At 42.5% G+C, this 19,650-nt stretch overlaps 1 protein-coding gene across 1 annotated transcript in view; it reads right to left on the reverse strand.

The window, feature by feature from the left end:
- Window positions 1-3,157: 3,157 nt before the first annotated feature.
- LOC135543622 (A disintegrin and metalloproteinase with thrombospondin motifs 5-like) overlaps window positions 3,158-19,650 on the reverse strand; it is a 31,280-nt gene continuing 14,787 nt past the window's right edge. Inside the window, exons 4-8 of the mRNA XM_064971044.1 lie at window positions 19,149-19,432; window positions 11,072-11,255; window positions 10,643-10,818; window positions 8,552-8,727; window positions 3,158-6,436 (exon numbers count right to left, since the gene is read on the reverse strand). Coding sequence (XP_064827116.1) covers window positions 5,770-6,436; window positions 8,552-8,727; window positions 10,643-10,818; window positions 11,072-11,255; window positions 19,149-19,432 — 1,487 coding nt within the window. The 3' untranslated portion in view covers window positions 3,158-5,769. The remainder of the gene's footprint in view (window positions 6,437-8,551; window positions 8,728-10,642; window positions 10,819-11,071; window positions 11,256-19,148; window positions 19,433-19,650) is intronic.

Consider the following 19,650-nt stretch of genomic DNA (forward strand, 5'->3'; position numbering starts at 1 on the left):
GAGAGGGAGCGCAGAGGGGCCGGTGAGTTCTTAAGGTGGAATAGTCCCTTGGACGCATCTCCTCCACTCAACTCTCCGAGGCCGTGGCCCCTCTAGTTGGGCGGACACCCCTCCCCTCCCAGCCCCCCCTCTCAAACATACGGTGCAAACCGCATCACTTGTGTAAATCCAGAACTCTGGAACCTTCCCAAAATACTTATCGACGGATTACTCGCCCCCTCCTAGTGACCGAGTAATTATTTTCTAAGTTTTATATATCACGTTTGAATAATGATACATGACACACCAATAAAATACAAAACCCAGCCGTGTCTATCTGTAGTAAGTCTATTTACATGTACATGTTAGTCTATTCACCCAGATGACAGGACAGACAAGTGGTACATACCGTATGGGAACAAAACGAGACGTCACAGGTACAGTGCAGGAACACCAATAGCCCAGGGAAAAGATCAAGAGATAAGATGGATAAAGTGCCAAACACGGTGGTCTCACCCTCTTAGTGAACTGCGAGTCTGTTATGAACATGGCCTGGCAAGTAGAGTATATGAGGGAAACATTTATAATCAATTCACTAAATGCGTTTTTAACGCATTAGTTGGAGTCCACATCATGCTAATTTAACTTAACGTTTCGAGGGGAGAAGCGTGATGGGCCACCTTAAACGCAACAGGCCGGGGAGATGGAATAGTTGTCGTGACATAGTTCTCCAACAGATGTCAGGCGTGGACCGTGGAAAAAGTATCAAAGGACCATGGCTATGGCTCCACGACTGCCATAAATCCAATACATGGCACATGCTATTTGTGTGCATTGCATGTAAGGGACAAAAATATAAATTGGCTGTATGTAAGATCATAACTTCTATCTTTATTACCCCAGTTATGGAGTCATTAGGGATTCTAAATCATGTCCAAAAGGGCCACAAACTGAACAGGGCCATGATATCACCCTCAACTGTACACTTCTGTGGCATAGAAGGGCATTTAGTCCCAATTCTTTTTTACATTTATTTTTTACCTTTATTCTACTAGGCAAGTCAGTTAAGAAAAAAATCTTTTTTTCAATGATGGCCTAGGAAGAGTGGGTTAACTGCCTGTTCAGGGGCAGAATGACAAGCTCGGGGTTTTGAACTTGCAACCTTTCGGTTACTAGACCAACACTCTAACCACTAGGCTACCCTGCTGCCCTGGTGGAAGGGTCATTGATTGCCAAATCCAGTATCATAGAATTAATTATGTATTACAAATGACATCTTGTCCTGTATGCCTCAGTTGGTAGAGCATTGCACTTGCAACAGCAGGATTCGGGGTTCAATTCCCGGGCCCACCCACACAAAAAATGTATACATATGTAACTATAAGTCGCTTTGGATAAAAGAGTCTGCTCGATGGCATATACAGACATGACACCTCTGCTGTCTCTAAATGTCTTATTCTGAGGTCCAATGTTATTTTGGGATCACAAGTGAAGGCAATAGGTTGTTGTTGTTGTTGTTGTTTTTATTGGGTATTACATTTAGGCACAGAAAAGGGTTTGCAAGGCGTAGTCATATAGTATTATTGTGTATGTGAAAATCATTTCTTGGTTACAAAAGCCCTATAGCCTGCAGATGGCAGCACAACATCACATTTGAACTCAGTGTTCTGACTTCAGTACCACGGGACTGTAACTTCCATCAATGCAAACACTCGACAGGCCACATAGGGACTTACAGTGACTCTATACAGCACTCTTACTAGTCCCGAGAAAGGAGCAATAAATTACACTAGAACATAGTGAACATATCAGCCCTTAAAGGGGCAATCTGGGATTGCTACATCAATTTTTCAACTTTTAAATGACTGATCACTGAACCCCATATTGCCCCTGTGAAGGGAGACAGGGCTATTATATAATAGCATATGCAGATACACCATGATTGTTGTACACATATCAGTTTCTTCAGGGAGTAACAGTTATTACGCTATCTTAGTGGACAAGTCATACGGAGAGATGGAGTCTACTACACAACATTTAGCACGCATATTCATTTATATGAGGGCGTGAAGGTTAAGTACACTACATCCCCATTGGCTATAAAAAGGAATGAATATCACTACATTCTAGAGTGTGTGTGTGTCAAATCTGACGTTTGCACTTTTGCATATCAAACTCCATCCGCCGCTACTCGTCATGGAGCAGTTCATACAGTAGTCCCTGTGCCCTTTTGATGTCTTCCTAATAGCAACAGGGTAAACGCACGCACGCATGCCAGCACTGCACACACGCACCACTTCTACTCTCATCTGACCTGGGATTGTGGTACAATGATCTATCATCATCGTAATCATCATCAGTCGCGTAGTGAACAAGTGAAAGACAACGCCTTAGTAAATGCAGGTATATGAGGTACAGCCATTGAATAATGCGAAGGGAAGAGCAAGGGTATGGTCTTCCCTGAACTCCATGAGGTGAGGGTGACACTAAACAATAGCCAACTCGGTTTTTATGTTCCTTTTCTTAACTGTGACTTATGCTGTGAATTATAATGGTTATACTTTCATCATCTATCAGTTGTTTTCTCTCTTCTTCACAAAGAGTGGAAATGGTCTTTGAGTTCTTCTCTCCTAGCGGTTATACTGTCGCTGTTATACTGTTGTAGATCGGTGTAGTCTGGCTGTCCGTCTCCATCGGCCATTCCAATTCACAAAATGAAAAATGCCATTCATTGTCATTGAAGAGATTTTTTAATGATTGAACTGGGATTTTAAATCAATTCCTGAATGGACCGATTACCGTACGTTCCATTTGACCCGAGTGTATTGTCACATGCTCTAACAGGAGTAGTTTTGATCACATTGGCATGGGGCACAACTTTCACTGTAACAACTGGATGCATGGTTTCATGACCATAGGCCATAATCTAACAAGACCTGGCAACAAGGCTTTATCCTCTTGTATGTCATGTAAAAAGGCTGAATGAGAGGGAGAGAGAGAGAGGATGCTTTGCTACTTTCATTCAAGTCGCCCTTTCAAAAGATGTTTCGTACCTCAAGGGTCTTTCCTAGTAAAATTTTAAGAAGTTCTGAACACGTCCAATAAATGAATGAAACAGACAGAGCTTTTAAAAATATACATTTAATGTACATATATTCATGTAGATGACTAGAAAATACACTTTTCTTAAAAATGATTTATTCTGCACAGTCATATTCTTAGTTAAATAGTAAATATGATACAACATTGCCATTATAATAAATAAATTCATCACGTTTTATTTCACATACCAGTTGTACAAACAATAAATTACAAGTTCAGTGCTGTGTTTCTGTCGTTCAACGAAAGGGTCTTTTCCCATGGGAAGTGTCAAACAGTAATACATATACAGTATGTGTGTGTGTGTGTGTTTGTTTGCGTGTGGTTTAATTTTCTTTCCATATTTATGTGTGTGTGCAAAATGTATTCTGTACATATGTTATATTGGTGTTTATATCTAAATGTGTAATGAAGTAATTTGGGGTGTTGTGTATTCTTTATGTGAATGTGTGTCTGTGCCTGTGTGTGAGAAATGAGAAATAGGGAGTTGTGCCTATGTGGCAAGAGCCCATATGTATCCAGTATAATGCATGTCTATCATCACTCTTGAAAAGGTGTGTGGTATAGCATTACAAGCTCATGAGGGATAGAGGGATGACGGAGAATGGATGGTAGTGGATGTGAGAGTGAGTGAAAGACTGAGTGTGAGAAATGGATAGCTTAAACAAGAATGTGTCAATATGTTGAATGCGAGATGGAGAGGGTGAGCGAGTGAGAGAGAGATAGAGAGAAAGAGCGAGCGAGCTGTAGAAGTGTATTTGGTCAGGTATGACTGGGATAGTTTCCCTCTTGCTGTATTTGCGAGTATCCAGTGCACACATTGTCATACTAGCAATCATTACTTTATTCCCAGACAGACAGACAGACAGACAGACAGACAGACAGACAGACAGAAACATGTAGAGCCAAAGAAACACAGTGACAAAATGGTAGCGACCCTCTCGCACCCGCATAGTGATACAAATGGAACTGAGGGTTAAAGTCCATTAAAAGAGTTTAGGACACTGAATATGACAAAAACACTATATGTTCACACTTGTATGTTTACAACACACACACACACACACACACACACACACACACACACACACACACACACACACACACACACACACACACACACACACACACACACACACACACACACACACACACACACACACACACACAAACACACAAACAAATGTCAAGCTTAGCCCCACACTTTATGTAATCCCATAAAATGACAACCTTTAACCTCCACAAAGGTCAGAGTTGAAGGGTCACCATGGTCTTTTGGCCCAGAGTCACTCTATAGGTGTCACTGGGCATTGGCAGTTGGTAGTGCTGAGCGATTAGTGCTTTTTGAGGTCGGTTCGGTTTTGGTTCGATTATTAAAATATCAATATTTAAAAAATATATTAAATGCACTATGCAGTATGTGGGTTGAATGCTGTAACAACATTTATTCACATTACTTTAATAAAATATTTCAGTTGTTTATATTACATTTGTTTAATTTTATGATTTCATTATTTAATTCCAAGTTATTTCTATAGAGCTGCTGCCTATGCTGTCTGACAAAATCAGTATTTTAGTAGTTCTTAAAAGTAAAATAGGCTTCTGAATACCAACTATCAACCACTTAGATTATGCATTTTCAGGTAGAGATACTTCGCAAAGTAACTGCTCTCTATCCCTCTTCTATCCCACATTCTTCTGTATTAACCTAATGTAGCAGGCATAAAAGAAAGACACAGACCGGACAAGTACGCACGCAATCGATTATGATCATTGTAGTTAATTAGCATGTTTTCTGCACTAAATTATTTTGAATATTGGCCTGTTGGAAACTACAACTCCCTACAACTACATCGCACAGTTCGGGATTCAGTTGATTTATTTCTAGAGAAACTGCACAATGTACGCATTGACTTCACAGAAAAAAACATAACTAAATGGAATTCAAATAATTGAAACAAAGTCTGTCAATTAGTTGTTTAAAAACCAAAATAATAAACACAATTTAGGTTAATCGCTCAGCACTAGCTGTTGGGCACAACTCGGGCCCAACTCACTCCATCACTGTGTGTCCATTTTCTGACCTGGGATGTTTGCAGTGTGGTTAAACCCCATTTCTGGACTGGTTACAGTAAGGATTGGTTGCTCTTGCTTGTGCCCCCAGCCTACTTCCTGGTCCGCAATCCAAACAGGAAGTTGGATAGACCAATCGTATGTGGAGGATCGGCCGTGGGAGGAGCAAGAAGAAAAAGGGGACCCCGAAGGGAAGTGGAGAAAAAGTACCACGCAACAGACTAGCACGGAGGCCCATTGTCCAGAGGTGTGCAGTCACAACATTTGAGGTTGCTATTCACATGAAGCATTGCCTGATGTGACAAAGAGACAAAGCGGACAATCATGAAAAACCCACAGTAGCAAGAACATACAGAAAAGCAAACAAAATGTGTCATTAAGAGGAATACAAACAAAACCTTCAGATAGAGGAGGGATTTGGCAAGTGGGTGGTTGTTGATTGGGCGGCTGCACTATTCGGAAGTGTCCACATGTATCCGTCGTATGTCTGTAGCTATGCCAAGCAGGGCCTGGCATAGTAGGTTGGGGGGTAAGGAAGAGGAGGGGTTGACTGTCAATAACCAGTGTCTCTGTCTGTGTGTACCCCCTACTTTCAGGGGAGTCTAGTTTCTGGTCCTTTTAACACTTTTTCACTAGGCATTGTTTGAAAGCGGAGGGGCGGTCGCCCAGAGGGCAACCCTTGGCCAACTTGGCCTGCGGGTCCTTGCACTGCACCGTGCGGCTCTGCCAGCCCGTGTCACAAGTCCTGGAGCAGATCATCCAGGGGCCAGTCACCCACTGGGGCCCAGAGGCCGCCGTCGACACCCCTGGGGCTGTAGAGAGAGCCATGGCCGAAAACGGGACCGATGTGGTTCTACTGCTTGATCTTGTAGAGGTGGTTGTTGTAGTAGCAGTGGTGGATGTGGTTGTGGAGGTGTGCGGGGGAGGTGGCGGTGGTGGAGCCAAAACCCGACGGGGCATGAAGAAGCTGTAGCGGATATCCAGGGGCCTCTTGGAGTCCGTGGCCAGAATCTGAACTGTAAGGGCCTCTCTGAGGGCCCCAGGGCCCATGCTGTGTAGCCACTCATCCCGCTGGCTCCAGCCACTGTAGTTGAGCACCGAGCCGTTGAGGGGGATGACTGTCTCTGAGGTAGAGATCATGAACTTGCCGTTGAGGAGGTAGTCGCCACCGGGACGACGCAGGGCCAGGTAGGCTGTGTACCGGGGCTGATCCTTGGGCTTGTGCTGGCGTACCTTGATGTGGGTGGAGCCCTCTGGGATCTTCACAACGTCTGTGTAGCCCTTACTGCATGCAGGAGGGAGAGAGAGGAGAAAGCAGTTACAGGAGAGTGTTTTACAGGAGAGAATTTTACAAATTGACTCGTTGGAAAGGTGGCATCCTATGATGGTGCCACGTTGAAAGTCACTGAACTCTTCAGTATGGCCATTCTACTGTCAATGTTTGTCTATGGAGATTGCATCGCTGTGTGCTCAATTTTATAAACTTGTCAGCAACGGGTGTGGTTGAAATAGCAGAATTCACTCATTTGAAGGGGTGTATATATAGTGTATGTCTATCTTCACCATTAGAAGGTGTGATTTAGAATTACAAACTCATGACGTACAGTAAAAAGAAAAAGTATGAGAACCCTTTGGAATTACCTGGATTTATGCATAAATTGGTCATCAAATTTGATCTGATCTTCATCTGAGTCACAACAATAGACAAACATAGTGTGCTTAAACTAATAACTCACAAATTATTGCATTTTTTCTTGTCTATAATGTATACATCATTTAAACATTCACAGTGTAGTTTGGAAAAGATATGTGAAACCCTAGGCCAATAACTTCTCCAAAAGCTAATTGGAGTCAGGAGTCAACTAACCTGGAGTCCAATCAATGAGACGAGATTGGAGATGTTGGTTAGGGCTGCCTTGCCCTATAAAAAACACTCACAACATTTGAGGTTGCTATTCACATGAAGCATTGCCTGATGTGAGCCATGCCTCGAACAAAAGAGATCTCAGAAGATCTCAGATTAAGAATTTTTGACTTGCATAAAGCTGGAAAGGGTTACAAAAGTATCTTTAAAAGCCTTGATGTTCATACGGTAAGTCAAATTGTCTATAAATGGAGTAAGTTCAGCACTGTTGCTACTCTCCCTAGGAGTGGCTGTCGTGCAAAGATGACTGCAAGAGTACAGCGCAGAATGCCTCATGAGGTTAAGAATAATCCTTGAGTGTCAGCTCAAGACAAAGAAATCTCTGGAACATGCTAACATCTCTGTTGACGAGTCTACGAAACATTAAAACACTAAACAAGAATGATGTTCATGGGAGGACGGATGAAGACACTGCAGTTCAAAAAAAACATTGCTGCACGTCTGAAGTTCGCAAAATGTGCACCTGGATGTTCCACAGCGCTACTGGCAAAATATTCTGTGGACAGATGAAACTACAGTTGAGATGTTTGGAAGGAACACACAACAGAAGAAAATACATCTTCTGGAGTGGCCCAGTCAAAGTCCTGGCCTCAACCCGATTGAGATGCTGTGGCATGACCTCAAGGGAACAGTTCACACCAGACATCCCAAGAATATTGCTGAACTGGAACAGTTTTGAAAAGAGGAATGGTCTAAAATTCGTCCTGACTGGTATGCAGGTCTGATACGCAACTACAGAAAATGTTTGGTTGAGGTTATTACTGCCAAAGGAGGGTCAATCGGTTATTAAATCCAAGGGTTCACATACTTTTCCCACCCTGCACTGTGAATGTTTACACAGTGTGTTCAATAAAGACATGAAACCTTATATTTGTTTGTGTGTTATTAGTTGAAACCGACTGTGTTTGTCTATTGTTGTGACCTAGATGAAGATCAGATCAAATTTTAGGACCAATTTATACAGAAATCCAGGTATTTCCAAAGGGTTCATACTTTTTCTTGCCACTGTATAGAGAGATGAGGGAGAAGGGTGGATGTGAGAGGGAGTGAAAGAGTGAGTGTGAGAAATGTATATCTTTAAGAAGAATGCGTCAATGTGTCGAATGAAAGCTGTCTTTCTCTCCAATCTATAGACCATTCCTTCAAATGTACTAAAGATGTACAGATGTGTTAAAATACAGTTTTACTCGCACACTTTCACTTTACAATTGAGTGCAACGGAGCGGAATGTTTATATTTTTCAAAATTGTTTGAACGGCTATTTTTACCTATATGCACCTGCAACTTACTACAGGTGAGAGAAATTACACAATTAACAAGAATCATTGCCTCCAAACAAATATTTAGAATTTTGAATAATTAAGTAAAGGCCATTTTTGATTTTGATTTGGTCTTTTCTTGGTGCTGCGCATCAGACAAATACACATGTAAACACCAAGTGTTTTTTTCAATTTCAGTGTGTGCGGATTTACATACCTCATCTTGGTGAAGTTGCCTATCACTCTGATGCAGCTGGTGCTGTCCCCTCCACAGATGCCACACTTGTCAAACTGCAGCTTGGAGCCGATGATGCCGTCACAGCCGGTACGCACACACTTGCCCTTCACACACACTGAGCTGCTGTACGGCCGACATTCTGTCCCGTCCACCACCTGGAGAAGGAGATATTAGCATATTGGTGGTTGTTGTTGTTGTTGTTGTCTTCATCATCATAGAGGCTCGCCTCGTAGGAGATTGTTGCTGATTACTGCCGAGGTGTGGTGGTCTCACAGGCGCTTATAGCTGCAGACGCATTACCCAGGTGGGTGCTACAGATTTGGTGGTAGATTTTTTTAGCCTACCTACAAAGGAGGAGTAGCTGTGAACTTCAATGACCGAGGTGCCTGATGAAGAGCCTGACCGTCTGACTGTTATTTTTCTCTCGCTGGCTGTATGATGAACTATCGACGCCACCTGCACTCAACTCTACTTTACTGAACTGCGTCATTATTTATCTGTGGTAGACCATCTCCCTGAAATATATATTTTTAAAGCGACTTTGAGATTCTGTATGAATAGAGGTACATAAAATAAATCTATCATCTTCATCATCATCATCATGGGTATATTATCATGTACAGTGCCTTCAGAAAGTATTCACACCCCTTGACTTTTTACATTTTTTGTTGTTGTGTTACAGCCTGATCACACACAATACCCCATAATGTCAAAGTGGAATTTTGTTTGTAGAACATTTTTGAAATTAAAATAATTATTAAAAGCTGAAATGTCTTGAGTCAAGAAATATTCAACCACTTTGTTATGGCAAGCCAAAATAAGTTCAGGAGTAAAAAATTGCTTAAAACACATAAGTTGCATGGACTCATTCTGTGTTCAATAATAGTGGTTAACATGACTTTTGAATGACTACCCCATCACTGTACCCCACACATACAATTATCTGTTAAGGTCCCTCAATCGAGTAATACATTTCAAGCAAAAGAAGGGCACCGATTGATATATGTGCAAAAGAAAAGCAGATGTGGAATAGCCTTTTGAGCATGGTGAAGTTATTAATTACACTTTGGATGGTGTATCAATACACCCAGTCACTACAAAGATACAGGCGACCTTTCCAATTCAGTTGCCGGAGAGGAAGGATTTCACCATGCCTGTACACCAAGCATGTACTGAATAAAACATATTCCAAAACATGCATCCTGTTTGCAACAAGGCACTTAAGTAATACTGCAAAAAATGTGGCTTTACTTTTTGTCCTGAATACAAAGCATTATGTATGGGGTAAACCAACACAACCCTTCACTTAGTACCATTCTTCATATTTTCAATCATGGTGGTGGCTGCATTATGTTATGGGTGTGCTTGTCATCGGCAAGGACCAGGGAGTTTTTTAGGATAAAAAGAAATGGAATACAGCTAAGCACAGGCGAAATCCTAGAGGAAAACATGGTTCAGTCTTCTTTCCAACAGACACTAGGAGACAAATTCACAATTGAGCAGGACAATAACCTAAAACACAAGGCCAAATCTACACTGGAGTTGCTTTCCAAGGCGACATTGAATGTTCCTGTGTGGCCTAGTTACCTTTTGACAGAGCTTGAAGAATAAGAAAAATTGGTAAATATTGTCCAATTCAGGTGTGCGAAGCCCTTACAGAATTACCCAAAAAGCCTCAGCTGTAATTGCTGCCAAAGGTGTTTCTAACATGTTTTGTCTCAAGGTGGTGAATACTTATCTAATCAAGATATATTAGTGTTTTTTATTGTTATATTTTATACATGTTCAAAATTTTCTTCCACTTTGACATTTTGTGTAGATTGTTGACCCAAAATGACAATTAAGTCAATTTCAATCCCACTTTGTAACACAACAAATGTGGGAAAAGTCAAGGGGCGGGAATTCTTTCTGAAGGCACTGCATCATCATCATCATCATTATCATACGAGCAGAACGGACACTACAAGTCTTGCTAACATAGGTAGTGGACTAGTGGAAGACAGCACTCCAAAGTACTGTACCCTCACTCACAATCTTTCACTCCCCAGTGCCCTTCTCTTATTCACTCACCCTCTGTGAGAACACCACATAGTAGCCTGTGCCCTTAGCCCGGCATGTCAGCTTGCACACATCTTTGGGGAGCACTCCTGCGAACTTGGGTACCCACTCCACAAAGGTCTTCATCCCCTTAGGGTCTGTCTGGGGGCCGTTCCGCACCTCACACTGCTCCTGGCGGAAACTCTTACCTGGAGGAGGAAGGTTCCACCACACGTTAGAGTGGGAACATTAGAGTTTCAGACTGTGTGTGTGTGTGTGTGTGTGTGTGTGTGTGTGTGTGTGTGTGTGTGTGAAAGAGAGAGTAAAAATATTTACCATTCATTGATCTATTGTAAGCCTGTGTATTTGCCTGAGCAAATGTATACTTGTGTGTGCTTATGCGTGTCTATACCACTATGTGATCACACATGTCAGCTAGTCAATCTGCAGTGCTACACTCACTGGGCGAGGGGCACGGGGTGGCACTGCAGGACCTGTAGATGGCTCTCTTGCCGGTGCAGTAGCGCCCATTGTTTCGGGGTGGCGGGTTGTTACAAAGACGCTGGGCAAACTGCACCCCTCCACCACACGTCCTCGAACATGCCCCCCAAGGACCCCACGAACTCCAACTACCATGGTTAGATGCCTTGGAGAGGAAAATGAGGACAGGAGAGCGGGAAGATGAAAGAGAAAGAGGAGATATGAGAGATGGAGGTGATAGGAAAGAGATTGAGAGAGAGAGATAGGGAGAGAAAGAGAGGAGAGAGATCAGAGGAGGAGAGAGATAAGCGAGTACTGTTAAAGTTGCCTAGTGAGCACATTAAAAGTGTAAAATGTGTGTCTTTGTGTGTGTTATGCATTTGTCTGTGCATGTGTGATGCATGTGTTTATGTGTGTGTGTGTGTGTGTGTGTGTGTGTGTGTGTGTGTGTGTGTGTGTGTGTGTGTGTGTGATCCATTTGATGGTCTGTGCAAGTTGAATACATTGAGAGGGTTGTGGGGTGATAGAAATGAAAGTAATGTTCAAAGGCGACCCAGTACATCAAGGCAAAGTCAGACTGTTGCATTGTGCTATGCTAGCTCACATGCTAGCCTACAACATCTTGAGGATATAGGTTGAAGTTGCCCCTAGATGCTGATCTTGGGTCAGTTTAGCATTTTCCCAACTAATGGTTAAGGTTAGGATTGGGGGAGAGAAAGCTGATCTGAACTGTCTTGATTTTTACGATTTGTCTTCTTTGTTTGTTTGTTCTGTGTTTTTAATTTTACATTTGTATTATTACTATAATTGTATATGCTATAGATGTTGATATCATTATTATATAATCTAGAATATTGATATTTGCAATTCCAGAACTGTGATGACATCACAGAGATACATCTATCCTGATTTAACTCTATGACATGACCATTTACCATATATATATATTGTTTATATATTGTATATACTGTATTATTGTTTGTATAGTATTTTGTATTGTTTTAGGTCTTGACGATGAAGGGGAGGCTGGCGGTCTCTAAAGTGACTGTCAAGTTTCTGTTTTTTACTTTATGTATTTTAAAGTACTTTGTGTATTTGACTGTTTCTAAACTGTTAGTAAAAACAAATCCATGATATTATTAGACTAATGGTAACAAGTTCCTCATCATGGAAAGATATAATGTTGTTCGTAGATCTGGGTTCAAATAGGCCTAGTATTCTAAATCTTCAAAGAAAATATATAATACTTTCAGCATTGCTTAAGCGTGTCTGAGGAGCCAGATGGGCAGGGTTCACACTTTTGGGAGTATTCCATTGGCTCCAATTCGCCAGGCAAGCTCAATCAAGCACAGATTTAAACTCAGGTTCAGTTGTTAGATAGAATAACAATGATTCATTCTACAGGTTCTATTCATTCTAATTCTGAATTCTGTCTTACTACAACTATCAACCCATAGAATTAGAATGATTCATTCTATGGGTTCTATTCATTCCAATTCTATCCCACGACAACTATAAACCTATATAATTACAATGATGAATTATAATTCTATATTCTATCACACTACACTTCATTCTATTGGTTTTTGGGTTGTTAGTTGTAGTGGGTTCAGACCTGGGTTCAGGACCTTGTGCTCAATTGAGCTTTCCTCTGTAGACCAATAGAATAGTCCAAAAACGGTAAACCCCACCCATCTGGCACTCCAAGCAGTATAGAGAAATGATCAAAGTATTTGAAAGATTTCATATAGGTTTTGAACCCAGGTCTGAGTGGGTCATCATGACCAGCGACTGACAGTTGGGCTGAAATAGGCTGTAAAATTAACATGTACTCTCTTACTGACTTACGGATTATCATTCTTACAGACTAGCCTTCAGCTCAAAGCCATGGAGGGGGATAAGAAAAGTTCGGAGCCCAACCAGAAAAAGGAGGAGGAGTTAAGGAGGATGAAGGAGGAGTTTAAGAAGAGGGAGGAAGGAAATGGAGAAGAGGGAGGAGCAGGTGGAGAGGAAGGAGGTGGAGAAGAGGGAGCTGCAGGTGGAGAAGAGGTAGGAGCAGGTGATGGTGGAAAGGAGGGAGGTAGCAGAGCAGAGAAAGGAGGTGGTGGAGGAGAGGAAGGAGATGCCGGAGGAGAGGAAGGAGGTGGAGGAGGATAGGAAGGAGGTGGCAGAGGTGAGAAAAGAGGTTGAGGTGGCAAGGAGGGAGGTGGAGAAGAGGGAGATGCAAGTGGAGAAGATGGAGAAGACTGTAGGGAGAGAAGAGAAGATTCTGAGAAGAGAGAGGTGGCAGATTGTTCTGAAAATCAAGTGGCTGATGGAAGAGAGATTATGGCTGTCAGGGAGGAGAAGGAGAATGTTCAGAACTGGGAAGAGGATGTGAAGGTGAAGGTGGAGGTGAAGGGAGAGGAAGTGGAGAGGTTGAAGTGCAGCTGGAGAAAGAGAAAGAGTTGACAGAGGGAAAGACAAGGAAGATAGAGAAGGAGAAGGAGAGGCTGAGGAAGGAGAGAGAGGAGGTGGAAGGAAACGGAGTGAGGATGGAGAGGGAGAGGATGAAAATGAATAGACTGGGGCAGGAGTCAATGTTGAAGAGATGGAGAGAGGAGGACTCTGGCAAATCAAGCCAAACTCCTGGACATAAAGAACGGAGAGCTAGAGAAGAGAGAAAAGGACATCGCAGTCAAGGAGTGGATGAAGAATGAGTTGGAGAGGAGGAAGGAGGAGCGAGAGGCGTTGGTGAATGAGAGACAGAGGCTGGTGAGTAGGATGGTCGAGAATGAAAGAGAGATGAAATCCAGGGACAGGGCCATGTAGCATTAAGGTCAGGAGTAGAACATTTTATAGCCCTAACCCAACACAATCAATAAACTAACAATGTACTGTAACCCCTCATATTTGATCCTAGGATTAACCTAACCCCCCTATGTCCTGTTTTTATTTTGTTGCAGCGCTCAATGGGTCGTTGTATCCCCCTCCTCTTCACCCTTAGGCCCCCCAGGGGGACCACCCTCCAGCAGGTGTGAAACCTCCTGCCCTGCCCTCTCCTATGCTCTCCTCACCTATCCTCCAATCCCATCCGCTCCCCTCTCATCTTCCCATCCAAAATAAACATGCATATTTTCATTGAACATTATGTTTGTGATTACTTTGAAATAGATCATTGGTCTAGATAGATCTACTGTATATTCTAGTTAGATATCTAGCAAGTTGGTCTAGATATACAATATAGACCGTGTTTGGGAATCTACTCTGAATATATAGTTTACCAAGCTACCAAATACTGCACACGGGAAGAAGTTAACCTACACTAAATCTACCCTTAAGAAAAATATAATTTACTTATCTAAAGTTACTAAATCTGAAATTGCAAGAACAGATCACTGGAGTCAGACGTTGACAGAATGTGTAATTTTGCCTATTAAACACAAAAATGATGTATCAAGTGAGAATTAGGCAGGTCTGCTGCTGAAAAAGAAAGGGAATTCTTTCCAACAACCATATATATATTTTTTAAGTAGTGTATGTTTCCAGTGATTAGCGACACCACTACATGGCAAAAAAAGTAATTAACTACTGAAAACACAAACAAGCTTCTGTAAAATGTGGTTAAATTACTAGTCGCAAAACATGTATTTCACAACTCCACAACACTGAATATGTCTAGTTGGTCTAGAACTATATTCTAGTTAGGTGACTATAGCCTGACATATCATTAGTGTCAATAGCCACAAGTCAAAATATGAATGACCAAAGCATATACAGTAGGCTTTGTATATTCTGTTGACAGTGATTCAGGTGGGATGTGTCTTTTAATAATTCAAAATGAAGTGACACTCTTACACTGTAACTCTAATAGAAGGAACATTTTTTGAACGTAATGTTTCAACACAAAGACAACCAGAATGAATGGTGGTTACGATTAAAGTATAGTGAGTTCTGTGCTGCTTGTCATAAGAGTGACTGAAACTCAGGGACTCAGAAGTTGAAAAGACTCAATAGAAACAGCCTGCTAAGAGGACAGTCTGAGAGGAGGGAGACATAGTAAACACTTAGGCATGCCCGCATACAAAAGAAACATTCTTTCCCTCCTTCTCCGACCTGCCAAAAACACACCCAGTCACTCCTCTGGTAATCTTGTTCCAAATCAAATTCAATGGAATTAGATTAATTGAGAGTATGTGACAGTAAAGCCTAAATAAATGACAATGTTACAGGAACCTTCTAATTCGTTCCAACTCTCTCCTACCCTCCCTCTACCGCTACACTGAGAGTACAAAACATTAAGAACACCTTGTACATGTAAAGACTCGATTCAATCAAGAATAGTCTGATGGGTGACAATATTAGACATTATTACTTGTGAATGATACCCAGCTTAAGGCAAGAAACAGTGCCTGCCTTTTTTTTTTGCGACTTTTTAAAATCATAGTCACACACCTCATGTAGGCTCGCCCATAGGCCAATATATTTTGACAAGGTTTGTATCAAGACATTAAAGTGGCCAAATAACTTCTTAAAATGAAGCACATTAATCCGCTTTACAATGGGTGTACAGCCTAACTGGCATACATACTCAGAGCGTGAATTTCAAGTTTGGGGAATGACTTTTTCACCATAAAAATGCACCTTTATGATAAAAGCAGTACATGCATAACCGCACTTGCGGTCACTATTGAGAATGCTGATTTCCAGCTAATGGAACGTTCATACTCATACTGCCGTGTGCACATTGCTGAGCTTATAATGTGAAGAAATAGCCTAATAGCCTATCAACATTTCAAGCTAAACGTTCTGATATGTTGTGTCAGGCTCATTGCTTAAAACAGTTTTTTTATTGTCCCAGACTATGTTTGGAATATGTTTTTTTCTTTCTCAGAATAGGTCAACTTTTGTACTATGGGGATAGTAGATTGACGTAGGGTAGTGCTTTTGCTGTTCGTTAGGCCTAATCATCTTGTTGGCTGACGAAAAGTAAATGTGGACAGTTCTTCCAATATCTTCAATATGCACCTCGGAATTGGATAAGGACGTGTGCAGTTGCATCCCCGATGTGTCTGTCTTCACTTGTAGCCTGTGAGAAATACTCAATCACATGACGGAGAGCAATGTGAGGAGAGGTGCTTCGTCACACAGCCGGGAGAAGGGAATTATAATTATTATATTCATCCCAAGGGCACAATGGCCACTGGCATTAACTTTTTTAGGGGGCATTACGGCCACACAAAAGGGATGGAGCTGGGAAATTCGAGGCACTATCAAGTGCTTGTCAAATTGTGAATGAGAGACTGATGAAGTGTGTACAGCCTGCTCTAAAAAACAAAGCAGCGCTCATGCCTTTCATGCAACTTTTTTCAAACCATCATTAAAGTCACATCATGAAGCCTTAGAATGTATTAAAAATCAAAACATGTAGCCCAACATTGGTATCACAACTAAAGTTACATAAATAGCTCTAAATTAAGCATATAGGAGTACCGGTTTCTTTGTTAACAGCTCAACACAGATTAGGCGCAGAATATTCTTTCTACTATATTCAGTTATTTTCAATTCTATTCTTCATACTATACAATAATATAAAATACTGCCACGGAATTCTAAGCAAATCTTGTCTACTAAATGAACTAGCGTAGCCCACAGCCATATGGCATAGCCAGATCAGGGCCGAACATAAGGACAACTCAGAGTGTGCTATTCTGTTCTTCGGATATTGACTACATTTTCTTCAAATCATGTTTCCTTAGACCTGTCTAAAATAAATAATGGATTTACTGTGATGGTGAAGCCTATATTACATGGATTTATTAGACTTAAAATGTAGATGTTCCAAAGGTCTGCATCAGTGGCTTGTAGGCTATGCGTGGAAGCTAGGAGATGCAGAATGTGTTTATGGTAATTAGGGTTAGGGTCGATTACCGTGAGACGGGCAGTTATTTGCTTGAGAATCACCGGCTGACAAAATTTCATGACTGCCACATCCCTACACCTGGCCCCTACTAACATACCCCGTTCAAAGGCACTTAAATCTTTTGTCTTGCCCATTCACGCTCTGAATGACACATGTACACAATCCACGTCTCAACTGTCTCAAGGCTTAGAAAATACTTCTTTAACCCGTCTCCTCCCCTTCATCTACACTGACTGAAGTCGATTTAACAAGTGACATCAATAAGGGATCAAAGCTTTCACCTGGTCAATCAATGTCATTGAAAGAGCAGGTGTCCTTAATGTTTTGTACACTCAGTTTATATTTCCTGTGGCACTTGTCCACACTTTCACCTAACTCCATCCCTGCCTCTCATTCTCTCTGTCCCTCTCTCTATGCTTCCTCCCTCATTCCTCCTCTCCTTGTTTTAAAGCGTCTCTCAATGCTATTGTTGGCACTCTCACCCTACTCCACACTCTACACTCCTCCCTCTCTCCCACCATTTTTATTTTTATTTTTTATTTTACCTTTATTTAACCAGGCAAGTCAGTTAAGAACAAATTCTTATTTTCAATGACGGCCTGGGAACAGTGGGTTAACTGCCTGTTCAGGGGCAGAACCAAGTAGTATAATTTGAGATGTTGTCACCCTATTGGGCAGGAGGTAGCCTAGAGGTTATAGCGTTTGGGTGAGTAATCGAAAGGTCGCTGGTTGGAATACCGAGCCGACAAGGTGAAAATCTGTTGATGTGCCCTTGAGCAAGGTACTTAACCCTAATGTGCTCCAGGGGTGCCATACTACTATGGCCGATCCTGTAAAACAACACATTTCACTGCACCTATCTGGTGTTTGTGACAATACATTTTATTTATAATTTTTGCATTGTTGCCTCCCGTTCCCTCTCTCAACACTCTTCCTCTCCTTCCCATCCCCTCCTTTCCTCCCTCCCTCCTTCCCTCTCTATAGAATAATACATCATAATAAAGTAGCACTCCTCTCTTTCACTACCTTCCACTCTGTCTATGCTGTCAGCCTAATGCGTTGTTGCCTCCCGTTCCCTCTCAACACTCTTCCTCTCCTTCCCATCCCCTCCTTTCCTCCCTCCCTCCTTCCCTCTCTATAGAATAATACATCATAATAAAGTAGCACTCCTCTCTTTCACTACCTTCCACTCTGTCTATGCTGTCAGCCTAATGCGTTGTTGCCTCCCGTTCCCTCTCAACACCTTCCTCTCCTTCCCATCCCCTCCTTCCCTCTCTATAGAATAATACATCATAATAAAGTAGCACTCCTCTCTTTCACTACCTTCCACTCTGTCTATGCTGTCAGCCTAATGCGTTGTTGCCTCCCGTTCCCTCTCAACACTCTTCCTCTCCTTCCCATCCCCTCCTTCCCTCTCTATAGAATAATACATCATAATAAAGTAGCACTCCTCTCTTTCACTACCTTCCACTCTGTCTATGCTGTCAGCCTAATGCGTTGTTGCCTCCCGTTCCCTCTCTCAACACTCTTCCTCTCCTTCCCATCCCCTCCTTCCCTCTCTATAGAATAATACATCATAATAAAGTAGCACTCCTCTCTTTCACTACCTTCCACTCTGTCTATGCTGTCAGCCTAATGCGTTGTTGCCTCCCGTTCCCTCTCTCAACACTCTTCCTCTCCTTCCCATCCCCTCCTTTCCTCCCTCCCTCCTTCTCTATAGAATAATACATCATAATAAAGTAGCACTCCTCTCTTTCACTACCTTCCACTCTGTCTATGCTGTCAGCCTAATGCGTTGTTGCCTCCCGTTCCCTCTCTCAACACTCTTCCTCTCCTTCCCATCCCCTCCTTTCCTCCCTCCCTCCTTCCCTCTCTATAGAATAATACATCATAATAAAGTAGCACTCCGCTCTTTCACTACCTTCCACTCTGTCTATGCTGTCAGCCTAATGCGTTGTTGCCTCCCGTTCCCTCTCTCAACACTCTTCCTCTCCTTCCCATCCCCTCCTTCCCTCTCTATAGAATAATACATCATAATAAAGTAGCACTCCTCTCTTTCACTACCTTCCACTCTGTCTATGCTGTCAGCCTAATGCGTTGTTGCTTCCCATTCCCTCTCCTCCCCTCCCGCCCTCTCGCCCTCCGCCCTGTCCTTACCGAGTAGTGTCTCTTGCGGGTCTTGTCCACGCACTTGCCCTGGAGGCAGATGCGACCCTTGCCACACGGCGTACCCTCCACGGCGGGCAGCTTCTTGGTCAGGCACACCATCTGGCCCTGGCGTATCACTGCACACCACAGGCGGGCGCACACGTCCATGCCCGGGCAGACCGTGTACTCAGGCCCAAACGCCAGGCGGCACTGGCGCACGCCGTCGTAGCTCTGGCCGGGCAGCTCCTCTGAGCCGAGCATGGGCTGGCGAGGAGAGTCCAGGAGACAGTCGGCTGTAGAGGGGGAGAGAGGTAGACATGGTGTCCAATGCCAAAGGCTGTTTGTCTGTCTGGTTTGTCAAACCTTTGATAATTCTACTCTGCCACTCGTTAGTTGTGAAGGGACATTGGATTACATTTGGCAAAGACAACAGCACATTAACTATGTACAGTAGGTGAGTCCATTGTTTAACCAAGTAAGTCATTCTCCTGACATTTACAATAAAGACTTG

This window comes from Oncorhynchus masou, chromosome 7 (assembly GCF_036934945.1).
Source record: "Oncorhynchus masou masou isolate Uvic2021 chromosome 7, UVic_Omas_1.1, whole genome shotgun sequence".
NCBI classification, from domain to species: domain Eukaryota; kingdom Metazoa; phylum Chordata; class Actinopteri; order Salmoniformes; family Salmonidae; genus Oncorhynchus; species Oncorhynchus masou.